Source organism: Aquarana catesbeiana, linkage group LG02 (assembly GCF_042186555.1).
Source record: "Aquarana catesbeiana isolate 2022-GZ linkage group LG02, ASM4218655v1, whole genome shotgun sequence".
NCBI lineage: Eukaryota > Metazoa > Chordata > Amphibia > Anura > Ranidae > Aquarana > Aquarana catesbeiana.
Window position 1 is genome coordinate 444,209,739 of NC_133325.1, and position 23,409 is coordinate 444,233,147.

General features: G+C 41.2%; 1 protein-coding gene across 1 annotated transcript; it reads right to left on the minus strand.

Annotated features, from left to right (window-relative positions):
• Positions 1 to 339: 339 nt before the first annotated feature.
• On the minus strand, positions 340 to 21,342 carry LOC141128326 (uncharacterized). Its single transcript, XM_073615560.1, has 6 exons — positions 21,031 to 21,342; positions 10,504 to 10,631; positions 7,187 to 7,299; positions 6,766 to 6,968; positions 2,640 to 2,675; positions 340 to 2,525 (listed from the first exon to the last, which is right to left on the minus strand). The coding sequence occupies exons 1-6, from the start codon at positions 21,153 to 21,155 to the stop codon at positions 1,751 to 1,753; spliced, it is 1,380 nt and encodes a 459-aa protein (XP_073471661.1). The 5' UTR covers positions 21,156 to 21,342; the 3' UTR covers positions 340 to 1,750.
• Between the last annotated feature and the right edge of the window lie 2,067 nt (positions 21,343 to 23,409).

Consider the following 23,409-nt stretch of genomic DNA (forward strand, 5'->3'; position numbering starts at 1 on the left):
GCAGTGCCAAATTGTAAAAAGTGCTCCAGTCATTGAGCATCCAAATCCTCCGGGGCTGAAGTGGTTAAGAGTCCGAGTCAGTCATTCCTAAATTGCTAAAAGCAAGAAAAGCTACTTCCAGAAAAATCTATCGGACCTGGAAATATTTCTTTGCCTGGTGTAAACACAGGCACTTAATGCATATAAAAAAACCTTGAGCCTTTACAACCACTTTACATTTTTGTCTTTAGATATACTTCAAGTAGCTGCAGTATAAAGCACTAAAAATCATATCAAAGCTAAATATAGAAAACAAGTTCTTAACATGCTCACAGTATTTCTAAATAAATGTCCCAATGCTTTTTGAAGCAAAAATATTTTTTATTCGAATAGAATGATGAAATCCAGGTGGGGCAGTCACTATCATTAAAAAAAATGAAAATTACAAGGAGAAAAAAAAAAAAAAAAATCATATGTAAGATAAAGGTACAGAGTTGGGAAATCCTAAAGATTATTAACAATTTTACACAACCGGTTTCCCCTGAGCACTTCTTGACCGATTCATTGTCGAACACTTCTAAATGGACACAAATTATTACAGAGGTGAAAAAAAGCACACAATGTAAGCGCATTGACATTTTCAGACAATATGCATGGCTTTACTTAAATCAACCCAGGAACTATTTAATCAGCATTATGCCATTTATTTATAAATCAATAATACAGGCAGTGAAAGCTGTAAAAAATATTAGAAATTGCTTATGTTCATAAGCAATACTGAATAAAACGGTATTTCTACTTCCCCATGAACTTACTGCCAGGAAGCTGGTATGTCAGGCTTGAACATATTACATGGGTCAGCTCATCTCTACATAGGAGAGCTTAACTCGTAGCGTAGTAAAGATGGCCACACTTATTAGAATCTGATAGCAAAATATTCTTCAGAATAAACCACCATGCAGTGTGATGCCCTACCTTAACACTATAAAATCAGGTATTTGCTTTCACAAGATAGTCAGTACATCTAAAGACGATTGTACAAGCCAGATTATATGTGTGGCTCACTTTGGTTGTAGACTGGCAGACTGGTTGGCCCTTTGCCTTTTACAAATGCTGGCCTAGTGGAAAGGGACTACACTTTTGTTCAGCATTACTCAGCAAGAGTAATTTTCGTTGGTTCTTTCACACTAAAGGTGTTTTAAACGCTAAAAATAGCACCTGTAAAGCGCCTGAAAAACACCTCCCATGCCACCCCAGTGTGAAAGCCTGAGTGTTTTCACACTGGGGCAGTGCACTTGTGGGATGTTAGGAAAAGACCAGCAAGCAGCATCTTTGGGGTGGTTTGGGAGCGCTGTATACAGCGTTCCTAAACCGCCCCTGCCTATTGAAATGAATAGGCAGCGCTGCTGAAGCGACTGCAAATCGCTTTGGCAGCGCCGCAACACGGGTGCTTTTAACCCGGCCGCGGCTGAGTGTGAAAGGGGTCTTTTAGACAGTCATGCTTTACTGCTGTATTTTAATGTTCTAATGAATGGTTTTTATTCTATTAAACCAAGATGCTGCTTCAAATGTGCACTGCTGCTTTAAGACTAGACAACTTTTAGTTTGTAGCACTTTCACATTCCGAAATAAAGAACATATTGAGTAGGGTGCTAACAGGCCAGAAGATATATATTAATTAAAAAAAAATGAAATAAATATAAAATATTCAACACGAACAGAGCCAAGTGCAGCTCATTCTAGAAAACGAAAGTTAGGAAAAAAAAAAAAGTCAAGCTTCTGTGGTGGAGGGTGACATAGATTGCTGTTCGGAAGGAGAATTGACTGCTGCGGGTGCCTCCTCTTCTTCTTCTTCAATTTCCGGTGCAGCAACAGGTTCAGCAGGCAGGGGAGAGGGTGGGGGAGATGATGGAGGAGACGATGGAGGAGACGATGGAGCAGGAACATTGGCTGTTGCAGATCTAGGGTAGTCAATCTCACCTTCCTCAATTTCATGTTCCTGGTCGGATTCTGTAGTAAATGCCACTGTGTCCTCTCTCCTGCTTTTCTTGGAGCGCTCCTCACTGACACTTCTCTCCCTGCTACGTTTCCGAGATCTCTCTTTGCTAATACTACGACTTGAACGCCTACCATTCTTTCTACTTTCATTGCTATGGCTCCTTTCTGAGCTACAAGATTCCCTCCTTTTTCGGCTATCTCGGTCTTTGCTACTACTTCTCTCTCTGCTATGACTTCTGTCTCTCTCTCTCCTTTCCTTGCTTCGTCTGCTATTCTTCTCTTTCCTGTCCTTGCTCCTGCTCCTATCTCTCCTATGTCTGCTGCCACTTCTGTCCCTATCCTTTCTCACACTTCCATCACTATCACGTCTTTCCCTGCTCAGGCTTCTCTCTCTCTCACTGTGCTCCTGGTCTGGACTTCTCTCTTTACTGCTGCTGTGATCCCTCTGCTTACTTCCATTTTTCTCTTTACTCCTGCTATCTCTGCTGTCTTTGCTGTAACTCCTGCTTCTCCGACTGTGCCTTCTGCTTCTGCTGCGCGAACGAGACCTGAAAAATGCATAAAAAAAAATGAAGAAAAAATACATTATTTTACTATTTCTCAATAAAAGATCATTAAAAAAGACTTCTGGAACAAACAAAAAAAACCCCCAAAACACTGACCTTGATCTAGAAGGACTGCTCCTACGTGAACGGGACCTAAAGCAAAGAACAGAAAAAAGAGTTAATAACTCTGTAAAAAGCGTGTTTTGGCCTGAGCACATCGCCCCCCATCCCCCATATTCTCGCAGGGCAGCAGGGGGGTTAATACAATTAACAAGCTGTCACAGGCACTCGTGAACAGGGCGCAACCATTCACACACTTTCGGCTCATCTGCTCCATTCACAGAAGCTGTACTTCTACGAATGAAACAGGATCTGTAAATGGAGGGGCAGAGCTATACATCATCCACCTGTGCTCCATTCTTAGTTCCTTTAAATCTTGTAGCAACCTGTAAATACAGTAACCTCCCAATAGTGCAGTAGGGTTGATTACCCACCAGTCTGCCTATGATGTCATTCAGTAGTATACTGACCACCCACCACCCCAAGACCCAGCAGCACATCACATAATGTAGCTGCACTACATCTTAAAAAAAAAAAAAAAAAAAGGCTTAATTTAACTCTTTTGCTGCTAGAGCTTCCCCCCCCTCCTTCTGTTTTTAAACACGTGATAAAATGCACATTTTAGATTTGAAATGTTGGTAGTTGCAATTTTTGGCACACATCAGCACAACTATTTACCAAAGTCAAATTTTGGAACAAAAGATAGGCTAATTTAAGGGTACACAATCAATACAGTGCATTGAAAAAGTATTCATACCCCTTAACATTTTGTCATGTTACAACCAAACACAAATGTATTTTTTTTTTTTGGAATTTTATGTGATAGATCAACACAAAGTGACACATAATTGTGAACTGGAAGGAAAATGATAAATGGTTTTCACATTTTTTTTTTTACAAATAAATATCTGAAAAGTGTGGCGTGCATTTGTATTCAGTCCCCTTTACTCTGAAACTCCTAACTAAAATGTAGTGGAACCAATTGCCTTTAGAAGTCACCTAATTAATAGCGTCCACCAGTGTGTAATTTAATCTCAGTATAAACACAGCAGTTCTGTGAAGCCCTCAGAGGTTTGTTAGAGAACCTTTGTGAACAAACAGCAACATGAAGGCCAAAGAACACACCAGGCAGGTCAAGGATAAAGTTGTGGAGAAGTTTAAAGCAGGGTTAGGTTATAAAAAATATCCCAAGCTTTGAACATCTCACGGAGCACTGTTCAATCCATCATCCGAAAATGTATGGCATAACTGCAAACCTACCAAGACATGGCCGTCCACGGAGAGCATTAATCAGAGATGCAGCTAAGAGGCCCATGGTAACTCTGATAGAGCTGTGGAGATCCACAGCTCAGGTGAGAGAATCTGTCCACAGGACAACTATTATTCGTGCACTCCACAAATCTGGCCTTTATAGAAAATCGGAAAGAAGAAAGTCACAAGAAGTCCCGTTTGCGACAAAGCAAACATGTGGAAGAAGGTGCTCTGGTCAGATGAGACCAAAATTAGCGTTTTGCTTTTAGGCCAAAAAGTTCATGTGTGGTGGAAAACCAACACTGCACATCACCCTGAACACACCATCCCCACCGTGAAACATAGTGGTGGCAGCATCATGTTATGGGGTTGCTTTTCTTCAGCAGGGACAGGGAAGTTGGTCAGAGTTGATGGGAAGATGGATGGAACCAAATACAGGGCAATCTTAGAAGAAAACCTGTTAGAGTCTGCAAAAGACTTGAGACTGGGGTGGAGGTTCACCTTCCAGCAGGACAACAACCCTAAACTGGCATAGATCAAAGCATATTCAAGTCCAGACCTAAATCTAATTGAGAATCTGTGGCAAGACTTGAAAATTGCTGTTCACGGGCGCTCTCCATCCAATCTGACAGAGCTGGAGCTATTTTGCAAAGAAGAATGGGCAAAAATGTCACTCTAGATGTACAAAGCTGGTAGAGACATCCCCAAAAAGACTTGCAGCTGTAATTGCAGCAAAAGGTGGTTCTACAAAGTATTGACTCAGGGGGGCTGAATACAAATGCACTCCACACTTTTCACATATTTGTAAAAATTTTTGAAAACCATTTATCATTTTCTTTCCAAATCACAATTATACACCACTTTGTGTTGGTCTATCACATAAAATCCCAATAAAATACATTTACATTTTTGGTTGTAACATGACAAAATGTGGAAAATTTTAAGGGGTATGAATACTTTTTCAAGGCACTGTATATTATCGAAGAAGTTGTTAAATATAAATGATTAGGTTGCTTGGAATAAATACTTACCAAATGTGTCAAGCCTTAAAATCAAACGTGCACGCGCCCGTGAATCATCAAACTATGATGACCAAAACTTCCCTGCTGCATTGAGAACACAGGTGGTCGGCTGCTGGGCACAGGCACCATTCAAAGTATGTTTTGCATTCTCAATGAAGGCATCCTCTGATTAGACAAGATAGAGAGTGTGACGTAATTGCCCCGCGTCTGCACCTCTTACAATTAGAGAACGCTTTGAATTCATTGAGAAAACACAAAGCGGCTGAGCAGCTGACCTCTTGTGTTCAGAAAGCAGCCATTTGGTACAGGGCTTGGTGTCAACTAAAGTGAATTCCAACTTTACAGGTATAGTATTATGCATTGCTGGACCAATGCAACTATGTAAAAATACCCATATCTGGAATTCTTCTTCAAAGGTCATCAATTTAGAGTTACCCATGAACCACTGCCCTAGAATTATTGCTCTCACGCCAGTGTGTGTGGCTTATGGGTACAACCCCAATTCCAAAAAAGTTGGGATGCTGTGTAAAATCTACATAAAATAATAATGATATTTGGATATATTTTCTGTCTTCTATTATGAATAAAATATGGGTTTATGAGATTTGCAAATCACTGCAGTCTGTTTTTGTAGATTTTACACAGCGTCCCAACTTGAAATTGGGGTTGTAGATAAATGAGATCAGCCTCCTCCAATCACAGAACACTCTCCATTCTGGGAAAGAATATTAAGAGTTCTATGAATGAAGGAGGCGGATGAGCAGTACAACTCTTTCACACATGCAACAGCTGACATTAACCCCAGGAGGGCCAGAAGATCATAGCTGTGGGGGAGGACCTGGTGGCAGTGGGGAGAATATTTCTACATCATTCAGATGCCAGAGACATGGGACACACATTTTTAGAGGAAAGTTATGTCTTCCAGGTGCTGCATAGCCTAGACATACATAGAGAGAAAATATTTTATTATATATATATATATATATACACATACACACACACACACACACACACACACACACATATTATTTATTTCAGATACTTATATAGCGCCATCAATTTACATATACTTAGAACATTCACATCAGCCCCTGCCCTCAAGTAGCTTACAACCTAAGGTCCCTAGCAAATTCATACATACTAGGGCCAATTTAGACAGGATCCGATTAACACACACACACACACACACACACACAAAATAAACTTCAGTTGTAAATTCTATGTTGACTAACTAGCAATACTAAAAAGTCTGCTGCCAACATCAACTACTCTTTGGGAAAAATACTTTGTAGGGTTAGTTTTTAAAACTCCTCCTGTTAGTTTGAAATCATGTGCCTTGCTCTTATCTTGATATTGAAAATGTTGCCCTCCTGAATGCCTCTTTTCTTTGGTCTGCTGTCATACAGTAACTCATCACCAATATCTAATGGATTGAGACCATGAATAAGTAATCTTAGTTATTTTTTTTTTTTTAAGCATTTAAAAGTATATCTAAGCCCGAAAACAAAAAATAGTATATATTGCAGCTTACTAATCCACAGATGTGGTGGCTGAATTAGTTTTCTTCATGCCAGGAATCTAGTACCCTTACAACTTCCTGTGCACTGAAATGTCAATGTTGACTTTTCTAGCATTCTTCTCTAAACTACATACTGTAACACATCCCTCCTATGTTAGGTGGTGAGGAAGGGAGGGGTGTTTGTAATTCAAACCAGGAAAGCAGCCAAGAAGGCAATGCTTCTCCATAAAAACGGTACTTTCTATAAGGGTTGCCACTCCAGGCCAAGAAGTGTGCTACTAGCAGAATCGCTAGATTAAAATAAAGGAGGGGGAAAAGAATGCAGCACACCGAATAATAACGTACTTCAGTTTAGATACACATTAAGTCAAAAGCAGACCGCTAAACATACCTGGACCGACTGCGTGAAGAAGAGTATCTGGATCCAGCCCTATCTTCCACCAGACGTATTCTCCTCCCATTAACTTGCGAACCATCCAGTTTATCTAGTGCCCGTTTCATGTCCGAATATGTACGGAACTCAATGATTCCTTCATTAGGACGACGCTGATGTGCATCCGCATAAGTAACTTCTCCAGCCTGGCGCATGAAATCCTACAGAAAACAAAACCAAATACATCAACTGTATGAAGTTGAGGTGTCCAGTTCAGATGTAAAAGTGGAAAGCAAAAAAAAAACCCACATAAGAGAACGCTAAGAAGATGAAACAAACTTTCTGATGTACACACAGTGCAAAAAATAAAAATAAAATAAGTTGGTCACATCATTTCACTTCTCTCTGTATTAGACAAAAATTGCAAAAAATTTCCTACCTTAAGGTCCTGCCAACTACATCGGGTGGAAAGGTTCTCTACCCTCAGCCGGTAGATTGTTCGAACTGGAGGCCCAAACTTCTCATTGCTACTTTTGCGGTACCCATAACCACCTGGATCCAGAAAGAAAAAAATTCAGGGGATGTCCAAAAGCATTTAGTGAAACATAGTTCTGAGATCTACGCTATCTAGGGCTATCGTTTATATCAAATAAAGAACTCTAAAGCACTATCAAAATAATATTCCAAGAATTAAAATACACCCAGCTATCCACCCATCTATTAGAGAATAACACCCACAACCCTAACTACATTCAATTTACAAAACAGATACAATAATTACTGTATAAATATTCCTAAATAGTAACCCACTTTAAAATTTGTCTACAAGTAACCCCATGCTCCCCACCAATCACTTACCTTGAAACAATGGAGAGCCCTCAGCCACCCACGCTCCCTCTGCATGCCCTGCGTCGGACGGCTGCCTTGGGCCCCCCGCTGACTGGTAAACCCAACGCGCTCACCCACGTATGTGCCCCCCCCGCGGCTCCTCCTCGGATCTCACAAGAAGAAGAGAGAGGAGGAGGAAGGGACAAGCTGCACAATTAAATTACCTGGAGACAGACATCTGGTCAGCCTCACACTATCTTATGCATTATCTCCCAGTTTAATAAAATGGCTACTAAATAACTAACTCAAAGGTTTCTAGAGTATTCAGAGCCATTTTAAAAAGTACAGGGGATAAAATATAGCACAACAGTAATGATAAAAAAACATTTAAGGACAGGCAAATATCAACTAAGTTAAAATAAAGCTACATTAATAAAGCTGTTTAATTTGCATATAATTGTGCTATTAAAAAAGTAACCAGTCTGGCTGGAAGCATGAACACAAACAAGAATGTTTTTCCATCTAAGAGGAAGAAATAGGTGCAGCACTGGTATAAAGCACATCTTAAATATCTAGCCATTAGAAAGTTATTTAGCTAATAAGCTGAATAAAAAAATAAACTCAAGGTGTAGTCTATTCTGAGTGAGACAATAACGGGAGCCGCTATGACTAACCACCTAAAAAAACTAGTTACTTAGCTATTCCTAGATTCAATGCTTTCTCAATTACTGATCCTTAACATGCTTGCAGATTAGCATTTTCAGAAAAGGGGGTAAACAATATCAGCTGCCATTTTCTCCTAGTACAGTTATCTTGGTGACCCACTCTGTTCTGACACAGTTGTCTCAGAATTGTTTTTGACCAACTGTGCACATGCAGCAAGACATTGCATTGAATGTAAAGTAGTGCTTGTGCATATGAAACTGTAAAAGTTCATTAAGGTATAATTCCACCAAAAAAATAAAAAACTCAAGCCATATAATAAAAAAGTAGGTTCAAAAATCCTAAAGCAGAACTTTTTCTCCCATGTAGTGGGGCTGTGCCTGCATTACATAGGTTAACATTAACTGCTCATTTTGTCCAGGGGGCACAGAAAACTTACACTTACCTGATCCTTCAGTCCTCTGGAAAACAGCACTCCCCCACATCCAGCGGTGGAAAGTTACTGCTTTCCTCACTCCTGGAGCCGCTCTATGGGTGTGAGGACATCAGGAACAGTCCCATGCACAAGACTGCTTGTGTGCAGGGGGAGGATCAGGAGTGGCAGGGACCTGTCTTGCGCTAGGAGGATCAGTAGATTAGGTAAGTATATCACCGCTCTCCTCACCCCTAGGCAAAAATGAGCAGTTAACCCATGCAGTGCAAGCACAGCCCTACTGCATGAGAAAAATTCTTCCTTAAGACTGTTTTTCATTTTTGTTGTTGCATGCTTTGGCTCCAAGCATCTGTCCAGCCCCATCTAGCACTAGTATTGAGTATTCTGCCATAAAATTAAAAAAAAAAAAAAAAAAAAAAACGCCTAAACAAAACTGTGTAAAAAGTGGAAGAAAAGTTCCAAATATCCTTAAAATGCCCCATCACCCTACCTAACCTATGTATAATAAAATTATATAATACATACATACATACATATATTATATATATATATATATATATATATATATATATATATATATATATATATATATATATATATATATATATATATACACACACATACACACACATACACACATAAAAAGCATAAAAAAAACACAGCATGTGTGTTGACAACCGCTATGAATTCTAGGAGCCCTGACGCCATCCATAGGCTCCCATGGTCCAAATGTCGTCTGCCGCCTCCACTCTCCTGCAGTCTACCGACACAGGGGAGCTGCAGGATAACAGGACCAGACTAGTGGATTAAAAAAAAAAAAACAAGTATGCAGAATTTTTCTTTTTGTATACAGGATAAGGAGGAGGGAACACTTAAGAATAGATAGTGTTAGGCTTCCACTTTAAGTAAAAGAAAAAAGTAACCCCTACTTGAATACTGGTATAAGCAGTGCTGATTTTCAAAAAAAAAAGCATTCTTTTCCACACCTAACAGCACCCTAAATCTATGTACTGTATTAGCAGACTTGCGCCCTGTGGCTTTTTTTTTTTTTTTTTACAAACGTGACCCCCACAATTTTGACTTCATTTAGACCATTTTAAAACTAACCTTATTAGAAAAAAAAAAAAAACAACGATGTCCTGCAGATGGAAAACTTTAAACCGACCCACTGTCTATAGTGAAATCTGCTGCAGCACTTTGCTTCCCCAAAGAATTTTGACATCCAGCCCAATTCTGCTGGATGCTTGCGTCTTCTGTAGTACCCTGTTTTTACTTCTGCTAACCCCTAGGTTACTACAGAACACAGGGATTGGGGTGGCATAGCTCTGCAGCAGACAGATTACAAAAATGGGTCCTGGGCCAATTAAACTCTTAAGCAGGAGGCAGGAGATTTGTGTTTGACTTTTTTTTGCATCAACAGGGCCGCTTTAAGTATCCATTGGCATGCATAGCTCATTAATGGGCCACTGTTCACTTTACGAGAACTATGTATGGTTCACAAGTATCAATCACAAAGTCTCAGATTCATACAAAGGATGTGACAAGTTTTGCCAACACACAAAGTGGTCCATGCTTGAATTGCCAGCACATGGATACAACTGAATGGGCTGTTCAGTCTTGTGATGAATTGCTCAGGACTAGAATATGAGCAATGTTGTCTTAGCTCTGTAGTTTAGCAATATCCTGTCTGTTACTGCTTAAAGTGCTGTTGTATGCAGAGGACAGGTCCAACTGGACCAATATTTCTTATGTTTATCCAACACCAAACTGGAGTAGCAGAACGTATTTCAGAGCACCTTAGAAAAGCACAAAAGTACATATGGTAAACTTACTGCGAGCTTCTCTCCTTGGAGCACGTGCATGTTCCACAATGACCCGTTCACCACATAGGTCTCTTCCATTCATCTCATAAACTGCATCTTCAGCATCACGCATGTCTTCAAACTCCACAAAGCCATACCTGAAAAACATGTAGGCAATTCCTAAAATGTATCTAAACCCAAGAACAAAGCTGAGTCCCGCAGCTTACATGTCCTTGAGGCACAGGAATTTATCTGCTCACAAGACTTCTAGTTGGATAAATTGATTACATTTTTTTTTTGCACTTATGAAACAGATTTAAGAAAATACTTTCAACAGTTTACATTAAGGAGGGATGTCACTTAAAATTGGAAGTTCCGCTCATTATAATCCTCCTCTGCCAATAATGTAAATCGAAGGAAGTCAGCCTGCTTCCCACGCTCAAGATGGCAGCACCAGAGAAGAACTGGCCTTGGTGATGACACGCTGGATCTCTGGACTTGCGAGTACCTGTTAATTAAAAATCAGCAGATAATAGTATTTGTAGCCTCTGGCTAATCATTTTTTTCTCTGAAAATGGCTGGAGTTCCTCTTTAACATAGCAAATGGGAGAATTAAAAAGAAAAAAAAAAAAAAAGAGAAATGTATTGTTTAACTTTACATACAAGGTGTACTCTATCAGCATTGCTAAAAAGCAGTTATGCTAATGAAGTGTAGCAAAATCTTCTGTCTCTTCATGTAAACCCAGATGATCTGTGGGGGCAAAAATCATCACTTCCAGGACTCCTTGTTCTGCTTTACCCCAAAAGGGAAAGTTCTGCTTTATGCTTTCCCACCTCCTAATTTTAGTTTTTTGTTTTTTTTGGGGGGGGGGGGTATTTGTAACAAGAAAGGGGAAAGGGGGGAAGCGCCAGCTCAGTGCAAAGTTTTAGCAATCCATTTAATAGTAGGTTAAAAATGCACTTACACAATGCAAGTGAGTATCCAGCTCAGTAGATGGAGGGTCAGTGGAAAGAAGATGTGGCCCAGTCAGTCCATCTATGCGACACCGTCCGCAGGATGTATCATCCGACGTTCGGCTCCATAGACGTCCTGTGGCCACCAGGAAGTGAAATCAGGACGTCTATGGAGCCGAACATAGGATGATACATCCCGCGGACGGTGCCACATTGTTGGACTGACTGGGACACATCTCCCTTCCACTGACCCTCCTGCTACTGAGCTGGATATTCACTTGCATTATGTAAGTGCATTTTTAACCTACTATTATATGGATTACTAAAACTCTGCACTGAGCTGGCGCTTCCTCCTACCCCTTTGTTTCCTACCCAGAGCTGGCTTACTCTAAGGATAGCTGCTGCTCAAACCTACCCTCATCAACTCCTCCACATTATCATTGGTGTGTGTGTGTGTGTGTGTGTGTGTGTGTGTGTGTGTGTATATATCAGATGAACTAGGTGTCATTTTTTTAAATGGGACTTCCTATATGTACACACAGCTACTGATTTCGCGCCAGAATACTACCTCTTTTTTCCAGGATGGTATTTGTAGCTGCTGACCTTTATTTTTTTATAAAAAGGCTGAGGAACCACTTTAATGAAATTAGCTGTATGTCTGGAGTTGTCCTACTGCAAAATAAATTTGGGGCCAAGCACACGCCTCCAGCCTTTGGCGATCAAACTGCCTCCTGCTACAGCCAAATATTTCACATTTTGAATCATCAGTCCAAAACACCCGCTGCCATTTTTCTGCAACCCAGTTCTGTGTTTTTGTGCATAGTTTAGTCACTTAGCCTTGTTTCCACATCGGAGGTATAGCTTTTTGGCAGCAATTCTTTCATGAAGTCCACTTCTGGCCAGTCTTCTCCGGACAGTAGAAAGGTGTACCTGGGTCCCACTGGTTTCCACTAATTCTGTGCTGATGGGACTGCTAGACATCTTCAACTTTAACCTCCCTGGCGATATGATTATTTCAGATTTTTGCGTCTCAAAGCGGTACAATTATTTTGCATAGAAATTTGGCCTTTTATATTGTAGACCTGTAATTCTTAGGAATAACACACTTACATCTGTCCACCAAGAGTCTAGTAGATATCCCGGGTATGATGAAGTTTGAAATACAAAATTATAATATAATAAATATAAATGATTAAAAAAATAAATAACATAATAATAATAAAATAAATTTCCCCACGATTCACTATCGCTTAATTCTGCAAGTGTTCTAATTTATTACCGCTGTTTTCTAGTTGGTCTAAAGCCACTTTTGAGGTAAAGGGACACTTTTTGGTTGCTATGGACAATCTCAAGTTTCCAGGCAGAAAGAACAGTATATATAACACAAAACTGCATGCAGGGCATGGGCCAAAGCACTGGGGACAAAAGGGAAGTGAAATTATTTCATATTGTATGTGTTATGATTGACTTTTTTTTTAATTTGCCGCCAGGCTCCGCCCCCGTGCGTCGCGACGCTCACAGGGAACGGAGCCTGGCACAGAGAGGCTTCGGGCAGAGGACAGAGCCCACAGACAGCGTGGGGGGACATCGCAGGATCCTGGGGACAAGGTAAGTATACCGCACCAGGATCCTGAGATGCATAGCTCGGGGTTACTGCTAATGGTGCTGAAATTTAACCCCGAGCCACACTCGGGAATACCGTCAGGGAGGTTAACGTGAACTCAGTATTTAAGCTGACCATACACTGATTGAAATGCAGCTCATTTAGCAGAGACTGGGAGATTACCAATTAGCGTGTGGCCGCGTTATGAATACTTTTAGGTGCAACAGAGGGATTTGGGGTCTAACTTGTAAACAACAAGTGTTAAAAATAGACTTGGTCCAGAACTGGTTAATGGCCTCTAAGCAGGACTCTTTTCAAGTTCTGTTTTTTTTTTTTTGTTCAAAATGGCAATTTGCGGTGTAACCATTTGATTAACTGCCTATAGGGCAAAATAAAGTTTAAGGCAGAAACCTCCTGTGAGGGTTTCTGCACAGATGTCAATGGAAATCGCACCCCGAAATCGCAAAAGGTAGTACAGAAAATACTTTTTGTAATTGGTGCAGCGGCGCAAATGCAGTGTTGCACCGATTAGGATGGTGCCATTGCCGGCAATTGCCGCCTATTTGACATGTCAAATTGCACCAATGCGACCTTTGTTAAAAAAAAAAAAAAATTGCACCAATGCGAACCAGGGCTTACACTCATTTTCATTTCTGGTGACCAAGGCAATTGAACTCTACTCACACCATGCTGTGTGTGCTGGAACGCACATATGTTTATCTTTTATAACATATTTCCAAAAAATACAAATTTGGTTTTAGAACAACGATAAAAATGTAGCACAATATACATAGTACAACCAATTAATCTGATGTATGATTATTGGTTTCAATGAGCTGCCCTACATGCCAAAGAATCGCCTGATCCCTTTCAAAAATTACGCCGCACCAAAATGCATGGTACTATGATATGGTGCAGGCTGGGGGGCACACTGCAGAGGGGTCAAGGAAGTTATCATCAGTGAGGTAGCAGCTCAAATAGTTGTAAAATACATATTCAGCTAGGTTCACATGTATGCATTGGTGGTTGATGCATGATTGCAGTGCATTCCTGGCAAGTTTTGCACTTTTTGGGGAAGTACTGATGTCATGAGGGAAAAAAATGCACGTGCAGTAAAACCTTTGATTGCGGGCATAATTTGTTCCGGAAACATGCTTGTAATCCAAAGCACTCTTATATCAAAGCAAATTTCCCCATAAGAAATAATGGAATCTCAGAAGATTTGTTCCACAACCATTTATTCAGAAGTCCTTCAGTTTATAGTCTATAAAAGATTATAGCAATGTGATAGATTGTGTAACCATAAAATGTCCATCCACACATGGCCGCCTCCACAAGGAGATTAGAAGCAAAATCCAGCAGGAGCTACAGAGTATAAAAGAGAATAGAGGCGCCTCTAAGTGTAGCAATATGGTTACATTTAATGAAGGTACAACATTTAGCAACTCGCATGGTTGATGATTAAAAGAGGCACATCAAAGTATGCAGGTATCCGGAGTAAAGCTGTCCACACAGACCACCCCCTGCAAAGCTGGCTCTCATCGATGCTAGTCTGCAATCATGACCGGGAAGACTACCCTGCAGCAGAGCAATCTGAAAGCGAGGCTTGAAGCGCTTCTGGAGTGCAGCGTGTAAGGGATGACATTGATGGCGGTGCAGAGGACGGTCTATGTGGAAAGCTTTACCCTGGATGCCTGCATACGCAGATGTGCCTGTTTTAACCACTTACAGACCGGAAGATTTTCCCCCTTAATGACCAGGCCATTTTTTGCGATATGGCACCTCGTCGCTTTAACTGACAAATGCGCGGTCGTGCGACGTTGTACCCAAACAAAATTGATGTCCTTTTTTCCCCACAAATAGAGCTTTCTTTTGGTGGTATTTGATCACCGCTGCGGTTTTTATTTTTTGCGCTATAAAAAAAAAAAAAAAAAAAGGAGCGACAATTTTGAAAAAAGAAAAAACAAAAAACAAAAAACAATATATTTTAATAAATATCCTCAATTTAAAAAAAAAAAAAAAAAAATTTCTTCATTAGGCCAATATGGTTTAGGCCAATATATGTTTTCTTCTACATATTTTTGGTAAACAAAAAAAAACGCAATAAGCATATATTGACTTTGACTGGTTTACGCGAAAGTTATAGCGTCTACAAAATAGGGGATATATTTATGGCATTTTTATTTTATTACTAGTAATGGCGGCGATCTGCGATTTTTAGTGGGACTGAGACATTGAGGTGGACAGACGACCCTTTTGACATTTTTTTGGGACCACTGACATTTATACAGCGATCAGAGCTAAAAATAGCCACCGATTACTGTATAAATGACACTGACAGGGAAGGAGTTAATACTATGGGGCGATCAAGGGGTTAAGTGTTTTTCCTGGGAGTGTTTCTAACTGTACGGGGGCTGGGCTGACTGGAAGAGGAGACCGATTGCTGTTCCTAATCAATAGGAACAGAAGATCTCTCGCTAACTCCCCTGTGAGAACGGGAATCTGTCTGTTTACACTGATAGATCCCTGTTCTGGCTCTCGTTCCCATGATCGCAGGTGGCCAGCGGACATCGCGGTCGCTGGCTACGCACATCGGGTTCCCCGCTGTACAACGGGAGTGCGTGCCTGCTACAGCTTCTTGAAGGAGCTGACATACACCTACGGCGATTTGTGGGAGCACGTCGACGTGCCGCCGTATAACGGCAGCGGCTGGTTAGCAAGTGGTTAATCAACCATATGCGTTGGGGGCGTCGGCGGTCTCCAGCCCGTACTGAAGAAGTCACGCTGGTGTAGCAGCCCATTTGACGTAACGCGTATAGGGGTAAGGAGTCGCAGTGGCAGCGTCATCCTGCGAGCATCTTGTCGTTTCTATGCATCCTGAGCCCGCACTGTTAAAGTGTTGCGTTTGTGAGTAACGTTTTAATAAGGAAATAAACAGTTTTGAAATACAGAGAGCACTAGATTTTGCCTTTTCTATTCCCATGTGCACCGGAGCCCATTGAGGGAATTTGTACTGGCTGGTATCCATCTAATCAGCCGGAGGCAGCACGGAAGGAATAAGAGTTCCATGACCAGCTGATCCCGTTTGTATCCCAGAGAGGGAACATGCTTTTTCTGACCTTCTGGTTAAAAAAAGGGGTCAGAACGTGAGGTGAGCAGCTAGGTTATTGAGGTGGAGGAGAGCACTTGCATTTTCAACGTTTATGCACTGGTGGTGTGTTGTGCATTTTTTGTGCAGAAGACTAAGGATTATATTTGTGCATTCGGACTCTTATTTTTATTCCATTCATTTTTTGAGTGTGTGGACTTTATCTTTATTGTTCACTATTCACATTTAGGGAACAGGTATATTTCATTTTTGTGTATTTTTCACTATTCCCAGTCAGGGAACATGAATATCTGATTGTGCACTCAGTATCTTGCTATATTGCAAGTTAATCACATATTCTTATTTAAGGATTTATTGGGAGTTATATAGGAAGCGCAACACTGTTTTGTTATGTATATTTTATATGTGAAGTGAACGCATTTTTTTTTTGCTGTTTTTTAGTGGGATTTTTTGTTATATCACCTACCACACATATCACTATTTAGTGATTAAGGTTATTATTATTTGCGCTGATAGATATTTGTTACATTGGCGGTAAAGCGTTGCTATTTTTAGCGACGCTTTACCGTTGTTTTAGCAGTGCTTTTCGGTCGCTAGCGGGGGCCTTTTAACCCCCCGCTAGCAGCCGAAAAAGGATTAAAAACGTCCACAAAGCGATGCAGGCGCTTCGGCGGCGCTGCCCACTGATTTCAATGGGCAGGGGCACTTTAGGAGCGGTGTACACACTGCTCCTAAAGAGCTTCAAAGATGCTGCTTGCAGGTCTTTAACGTCCCGCAAGCACAGCGCTCCAGCATGAAAACCCTCTGGCTTTCACACTGGAATGACAGGAGAGGCGGTTTACAGGCGCTATTTTTAGCACAATAGCGCCTGTAAAGTGCCTCAGTGTAAAAGTAGCCTTAGAGGCGCCTCGCTTCTCTTTTATACTCAGTTGTGACATGACGCTACTTTTATATTAAGACATCGCTTGTATATCAAGTCAAATTTTATCAAATAATCATGATCGTCTAGCAAAACGCTCTTAAACCAAATTACTCTCAATCCAAGGTTTTACTGTACATGCGTCTCTTTATGCAACTGCATTGAGATCTATAAAGCCAAAAACGCACTGTACTGCGTGTAAAAAAAAAAAAAGTCCCTGCATCTGTTTGAATAATGCATTGCAGGAAATTGCATAGATGTTTAAAGGACCCAACCCATAGGAAATAAAGTTAGGAAAAAAAAGGCAAAGTTGGACTATACTGCCCAGAAAAGAAGTACACAAAACGTATATAAAATGTCTTTAAAAATCATACAAATATGTATATACATACCCATAAAACAATGCTAGATGTCTTACTCATAGGGGAGAGCAACTGCAAATCCTTGTGTACATGATCATCATTACATTATTCAAGGCTTATATGCCCAATCCAAGTGTGTATATCTCTATCTCCAAGAGTCAACGCGTTTCACTTAAGTTAGCTTCATCGGGATGCATAGAAGATAATAGCAGTTGTCTATAACAAAAAAATATTACGATTAGACAAACAAAGATACTCAGGCGTTACCACATATTGCCTGCAAGATCCTGATTGGAGGCACACCTCAACGCCAAAGCAGCTACAGTGCCATCTTATGGATGACTATAACTATTGTAGCTGTATGTTTTTTCTCAAACTAGGTTTATAGAACCCATCTTCTTCCATTTCAGCCCCTCTTTGTACTCCGATGCCCACCCAGGGGATTTCTTATGCATTGTAACTGCTTTGGCATTGAAGTCGGGATCTTGCAGGTGATTTGTGGTAATGCCTGTGCATCTATGTTTGTGTTTAATCTAGGGATGTGCTGATACAAGTTTTAAAATGAGTACCGATACTTTTTCTTAAGTACTCACCGATACCTATTTTTAGTGTCCTGTGACAGTTGTTTTAAGACTTGCTCACACCATACATGCATAAAAATGGATGGGAAAACGGCACAAATTCTTGTTGACACATCAGTTTTCATGTGCGTTTCAGTGAGTTTTAACAGCCTGTTTGCAGTACGGTTTGAAAAACAGACCTATGCAATTTCTAATATCATACACTACAATTTGCATTGGATTTGCACCTGAAACACTTGTACTCGTGCAAATGCTCGATATTAGTACAACCCTAGTTTTATCACAATATATTTTTGTCATAGAAAACTTCCATTATCTTCCATGCATCCTAAAGAGGCTAACTTTAGTGAAACGCATAGACTCATGGAGATTTAGACATACACTTGGATTGGGCATATAAGCCATGAATAGAGATGCGAAGGCCCGGAAAAAAAAATGGAAAAATTCGGAAAAAAAAAAAATTTTTTTTCCTGAAGGCTTTTTTGTTTTTTTTTCCAAAAATTGGGAATATTTTATTTTAACATGATGAATAAAATATTTAAAGACAGGGTGTTCAAATATTTTCCAAATCATTTCAAAAAAAAAAAAAAAAAAAAAAAGAAGAATGTATATCAGATTATTCTTATTTCTGTGCACTAAGGACAAGCAAGTCCTAGGTAACAAGCTGAACCCTCCAATGCAAGAACAGTATGCATTTCTCCCTTTAGGAGGTGCTGTGCTGCTATTGTCACAAGAACTGGCCCGGTAAAACCTTAAGTTTTTAGAAGTTCCTAATTGTGATGACGGAATAAAAAAAAAAAAAAAAAAAAAAAAAAAAAAAGAAGAGTAGCTGCAGAAGCAGAGACGGATACTGACAATTTCAGCTCAGAAAATGATTCTGATTAAATGTCCATTGAAACTTAGTCCCGCTCTCTTCTTAACACTTTCCCCATCTTCAATTCTTTTTATGAGAATGGGGTTTTTATTTTTATTTAATACTGTGGAGAGGAAATATGAAAAATTGTTACTTTTGGTTTTGAAAATTGTTTTGTGGAGGCTTTTTGGCTGTTTCACATAAACTAGTAAGCAGTTCAGGAGATTGTTGCTCCCTTTGTTACAAATAAATATTATAAAAAAGTAAATTATGTTTGTGATAATTGTATGGCTACAATATATTTTTAATATGCTAGTTGTGATAATTTTATGCCAAGTCAAATTGTCCAGAGTCATATTTTATGTTCCTAAAGTAACAGAATGACTTTCAATCATAAAAAGACAAAAAAAGGTTGCTGATGTAGAATTTTTTTTTCAGTTTTTCCAAAAATTTGCGTCCAACTCCCCCTCCCCCCCCCCCCAAAAAAACTTTTTTTTTTTCCAAGGTTCAAAATTTTACATCTCTAGCCATGAACAATGTAATAATGATCATGTAACACAAGGCAGTCGGTCCCACCCATGAGGAAGACATCTAGCATGGTTTTATGGGCATATGTGTGTGTGTGTATATATATATATATATATACATATACACACACACACACACACATATATATTTATGATTTTTAAAGGAATTTTGTAATTAAATTATAATTTGTGTACTCCTTATCTGGCCAGTGTAATCTGCCTTTTTACCTTTTGTGTATCCATTACTTTTATTACAAGAATTGTGTATATAGGATAGTATCTTTTTTTCCCCTTTTCTTGGTTGAACTAGATGGACTTGTGTCTTTTTTCCAACTAGACTATGTAACTATGGATTAAGGATGAGCTCCGGTGTGTTCGCATGCTGCACATGCCGAGCCCGCCAGGAAGTCGGCACGGCGCAGCGCTAATCACAGGCAGAGAGACATTTCCCGATCTCTGCAGCCGCACATCAGGAAATGTCTCACTGCTTGTGATTAGCGATGCGCCGACTTCCTGGCGGGCTCGGCATGTGCAGCATGCGAACACGCTGGAGCTCATCCTTACTATGGATGATATCAGTGAACGTCTTGCTCTTTTATATATATATATATATATATATATATATATATATATATATATATAAAAAAAAAAAAACATTCCTTTTTCCACAATGTGGAGAATTTTACCTTTTGGTTCCACAGTGAGTATAACAAGCATGCTTTAAGACATATACACACTGATTTTAGGCCCCTTTCACACTGGGGTAGTTTGCCGTGCTATTTGCGCTAAAAATAGCACCTGCAAACCGACCTGAAAGTGCCGCTGCTTTGTCTCCAATGTGAAAGCCCCAAGGGCTTTCACACTGGAGCGGTGCACTAGCAGGACGGGAAAAAAAGTCCTGCTAGCAGCATCTGGAGTGGTGAAGGAGTGGTGTGTATACCGCTCCTGCCCATTGAAATCAATGGGACAATACCGCTGGCAAAGCCCCTCTGCAGAGGCGCTTTGCGGTGGTTTTTAACCCTTTCTTGGCTGCTAGTGGGGGGTTAAACCGCCCCTGCTAGAGGCCGAATACCGACGGTAAAGCGCCGCTAACAATAGCGACGTTTTACCGCCATCCCGGCCCCAGTGTGAAAGGGGCCGTTATGAGTTTAGTGAAACTTAGGTTTTACCTAAATAAAAGCTGATCATTCTAAGCACCCCGTCAGTGTTAAATGGTTTGTCTGAGTGTGCAGATTCTCGTTTTTGTGCTGCAGAAAAGCCGGCGATTCTGCACACATTCCCGAAACGCACAAGTGTGAATGTAGACAGCAAAAAAAAAAAGCCTGACAGGCCTTTTAACCCACTGGGGCTCCAAAACTGATAGAATAAAAAAAAGTTTTGTCTTTGCTTTCTGTGGCTTCTCTATAGAACTAATCACATAGATTGTTTGGAAAGAAAGCATGGCATTGCCTTGGCTACAAGGTGTAGGTATGTGAAGATGGGCAGGGGGCATGTAATGTACACAAAGGACTACTCTCCGGATCTGCCCTTACTGGCCGAGGTTTGGCTCTTTATAAAAGCCCGCCCGGCTCCACCACACCGCACACCTCTCCCTGAAGCTGGAGGTCAAGAGACAGTCATCCCACATCTACACATAGATCGCCACTCACCCGTTCTTCAGATCCACCTCCACGATCTTCCCAAAGCCCTTGAAGAAACGCTCCACATCCCTTTCCCGGGCCCGATGGCTCAGGCGCCCGATATAGACCCGCGGTAAGGTCGATAGGCGCGACATGGAGTCGTCAGACTGGCGGTACGCTCTAGGAGAAAAGCACAAGGAATCTTGGTCACTGCTGCCCGCGTTACAGCCAACGTGCTATCGTCTCACCCGAACACACACTCCGGATTCCAGCTGCAAAAGCAAGCGCGGGCTCCAGACCGGAAACAAAAAGCGGACAGGAAGTGGTGCTATTGGAACGCACAGTGCGTAAGGAGCACTTCCGGGGGACGTGTACTCTCTCTGAGGGACGCCATGATTGTGTAGACCATTTTCTTTTCAGAATAGTGAAGCTGGTACCGACAATATACGAGTAATTACTCCCATTATTTGAATAAAATAGTGCATAAATATGAGGATATGCTTCTTAAAGTGGCTCTAAAGCTAAACTTACTGCATTCCCTCCATTAGCCACTTGCCTACCTGGTTCTTTCACCCCCTTCCTGCCCAGGCCAAGTTTCAGCTTTAAGTGCTGTCGCAATTTGAATGACAATTGCTCGGTCATGCAACATTGTAATCAAACTAAATTTTTATCATTTTTTTGTGATGGATAGAGCTTTCTTCTGGTGTTATTTAACCGCTTGCCTACCAGGCACTTACACCACCTTCCTGCCCAGGCCATTTTCAGCGCTGTCGCAGTTTGAATGACAATTGCGCGGTCATGCTACACTGTACCCAAACACATTTTTTAATATTTTCTTTACACAAATAGAGATTTCTTTTGTTGGTATTTAATGACTGCTGGGTTTTCATTTTTTACAAAAAAAAAAAAAAGACCAAAACTTTTGAAAAAAAAAGTTTTTTCCTTGGTTTCTGTCAGTACATTTTGTAACTAAGTAATTTTTCGCCTTCACTGATGTGCGCTGATGTGGCAGCACTGATGGGCACTGATAGGCTTAACTGGTGGGCACTGATGAGGCGGCACTTATGGGCACTGATGAGGAGGCACTAATATGCCGCACTTATGGAGTGGCACTATGTGGCACTGATGAGCACTGATAGGCAGCACTGATGGGCACTGTTGGGTGGCACTGATGGGCACTAATAGGCGGCAATGGTGGGCACTGATAGGCGGCACTGGTGGGCACGGATAGGCAGTATGGATAGGCGGTACAGATGGGCATTGATGGGCAACACTGATGGGCATTGATCGACAGCACTGATTGCCAGCACTGATTGCCAGCACTGACTGGCATCACTAATGGGCACTGATTGGTGGCACTTGTGGGCAGTAGTGGGCATTAATTGCTGCCACTGGTGGGCACTGTATGCTGGCATTGGTGGGAACTGTTTGTGACACTGTATTTATTTATTGTAATCAGGGCACTGATGATCAGTGCCCTGATTACATCCCTAGATATCCCTCTGTGAGGAGATGCCGCTGATCGGCTCGCCTCTCCTCACACTCTGTCAGTGTGAGGCGAGGAAAGCCGATTACTGGCACTTCCTTGTTTACATGTGACCAGCTGTAATTGGACACAGCCGATCACATCGTTAAAGAGCTGTGGACGTGGCTCTTTACACAGATAGGGGTCATGCCCTGTCCTAGCAACATGGCGCGACCGCTGTCGCCGCACTGCGTGCCACCGCGGGCGAGCGAGAGCGGCCGTTCTGGGAAGCCGTCATATGACGGCGTCCCAGAATGAGAGCTGCACCGTCCCGCTGTCATTTGACGGTGGGCGGGCAGCAAGCTGTTAATCACCACAGTCTTTTTTATTGTTTTGCTAAACAAATGAAAAAAGGGCAAAAATTTTGAAAAATAAAACATTTTTCTTAGTTTCTGTTATAAAATTTTTGAAAAAAGTAATTTTATCCTTCACTGAAGGACACCAATGAGGCTACACCAATATGTGGCACTGATAGGCGGCTTTGATGACTGGCACTGATGGGCACTGATAGGTGGCACAGACAGGCATCACTAATGGACACTGACAAGCATCACTGATGGGCACTGACAGGCACCACTAATGGGCACTGACAGGCATCACTGATGGGCACTGACAGGCATCACTAATGGGCACTGACAGGCATCACCAATGGGCACTGATTGGCAGCACTTGTGGGCACTGTTGGGACTGCACTGATCATCAAGACACTGATGATCAGTGCCCTGATGATCAGTGCAGACGTCCCCTGTGTGGATTTGCCAGTTATCATTTCTCCTCTCCTCACATGCTGTCGGGGTAAGGAGAGGACTGCCGATAACCATAAAATCCTGTTTACACTGTGATCAGCTGTGATTGGACACAGCTGGTCACAGCTGTGTCCGTGT

What these genes read in the sequence shown, in the direction of transcription:
- LOC141128326 (XM_073615560.1), bottom strand. Translation starts at nt 21,155, where the DNA reads ATGTCGCGCCTATCGACCTTACCGCGGGTCTATATCGGGCGCCTGAGC. An exon ending in GTAGTTGGCAGGACCTTAAG is followed by an intron (nt 6,969 to 7,186) that starts GTAGGAAATTTT and finishes TGTTTTCTGTAG; the next exon opens with GATTTCATGCGCCAGGCTGG. An exon ending in AGCAGTCCTTCTAGATCAAG is followed by an intron (nt 2,526 to 2,639) that starts GTCAGTGTTTTG and finishes TGCATTTTTCAG; the next exon opens with GTCTCGTTCGCGCAGCAGAA.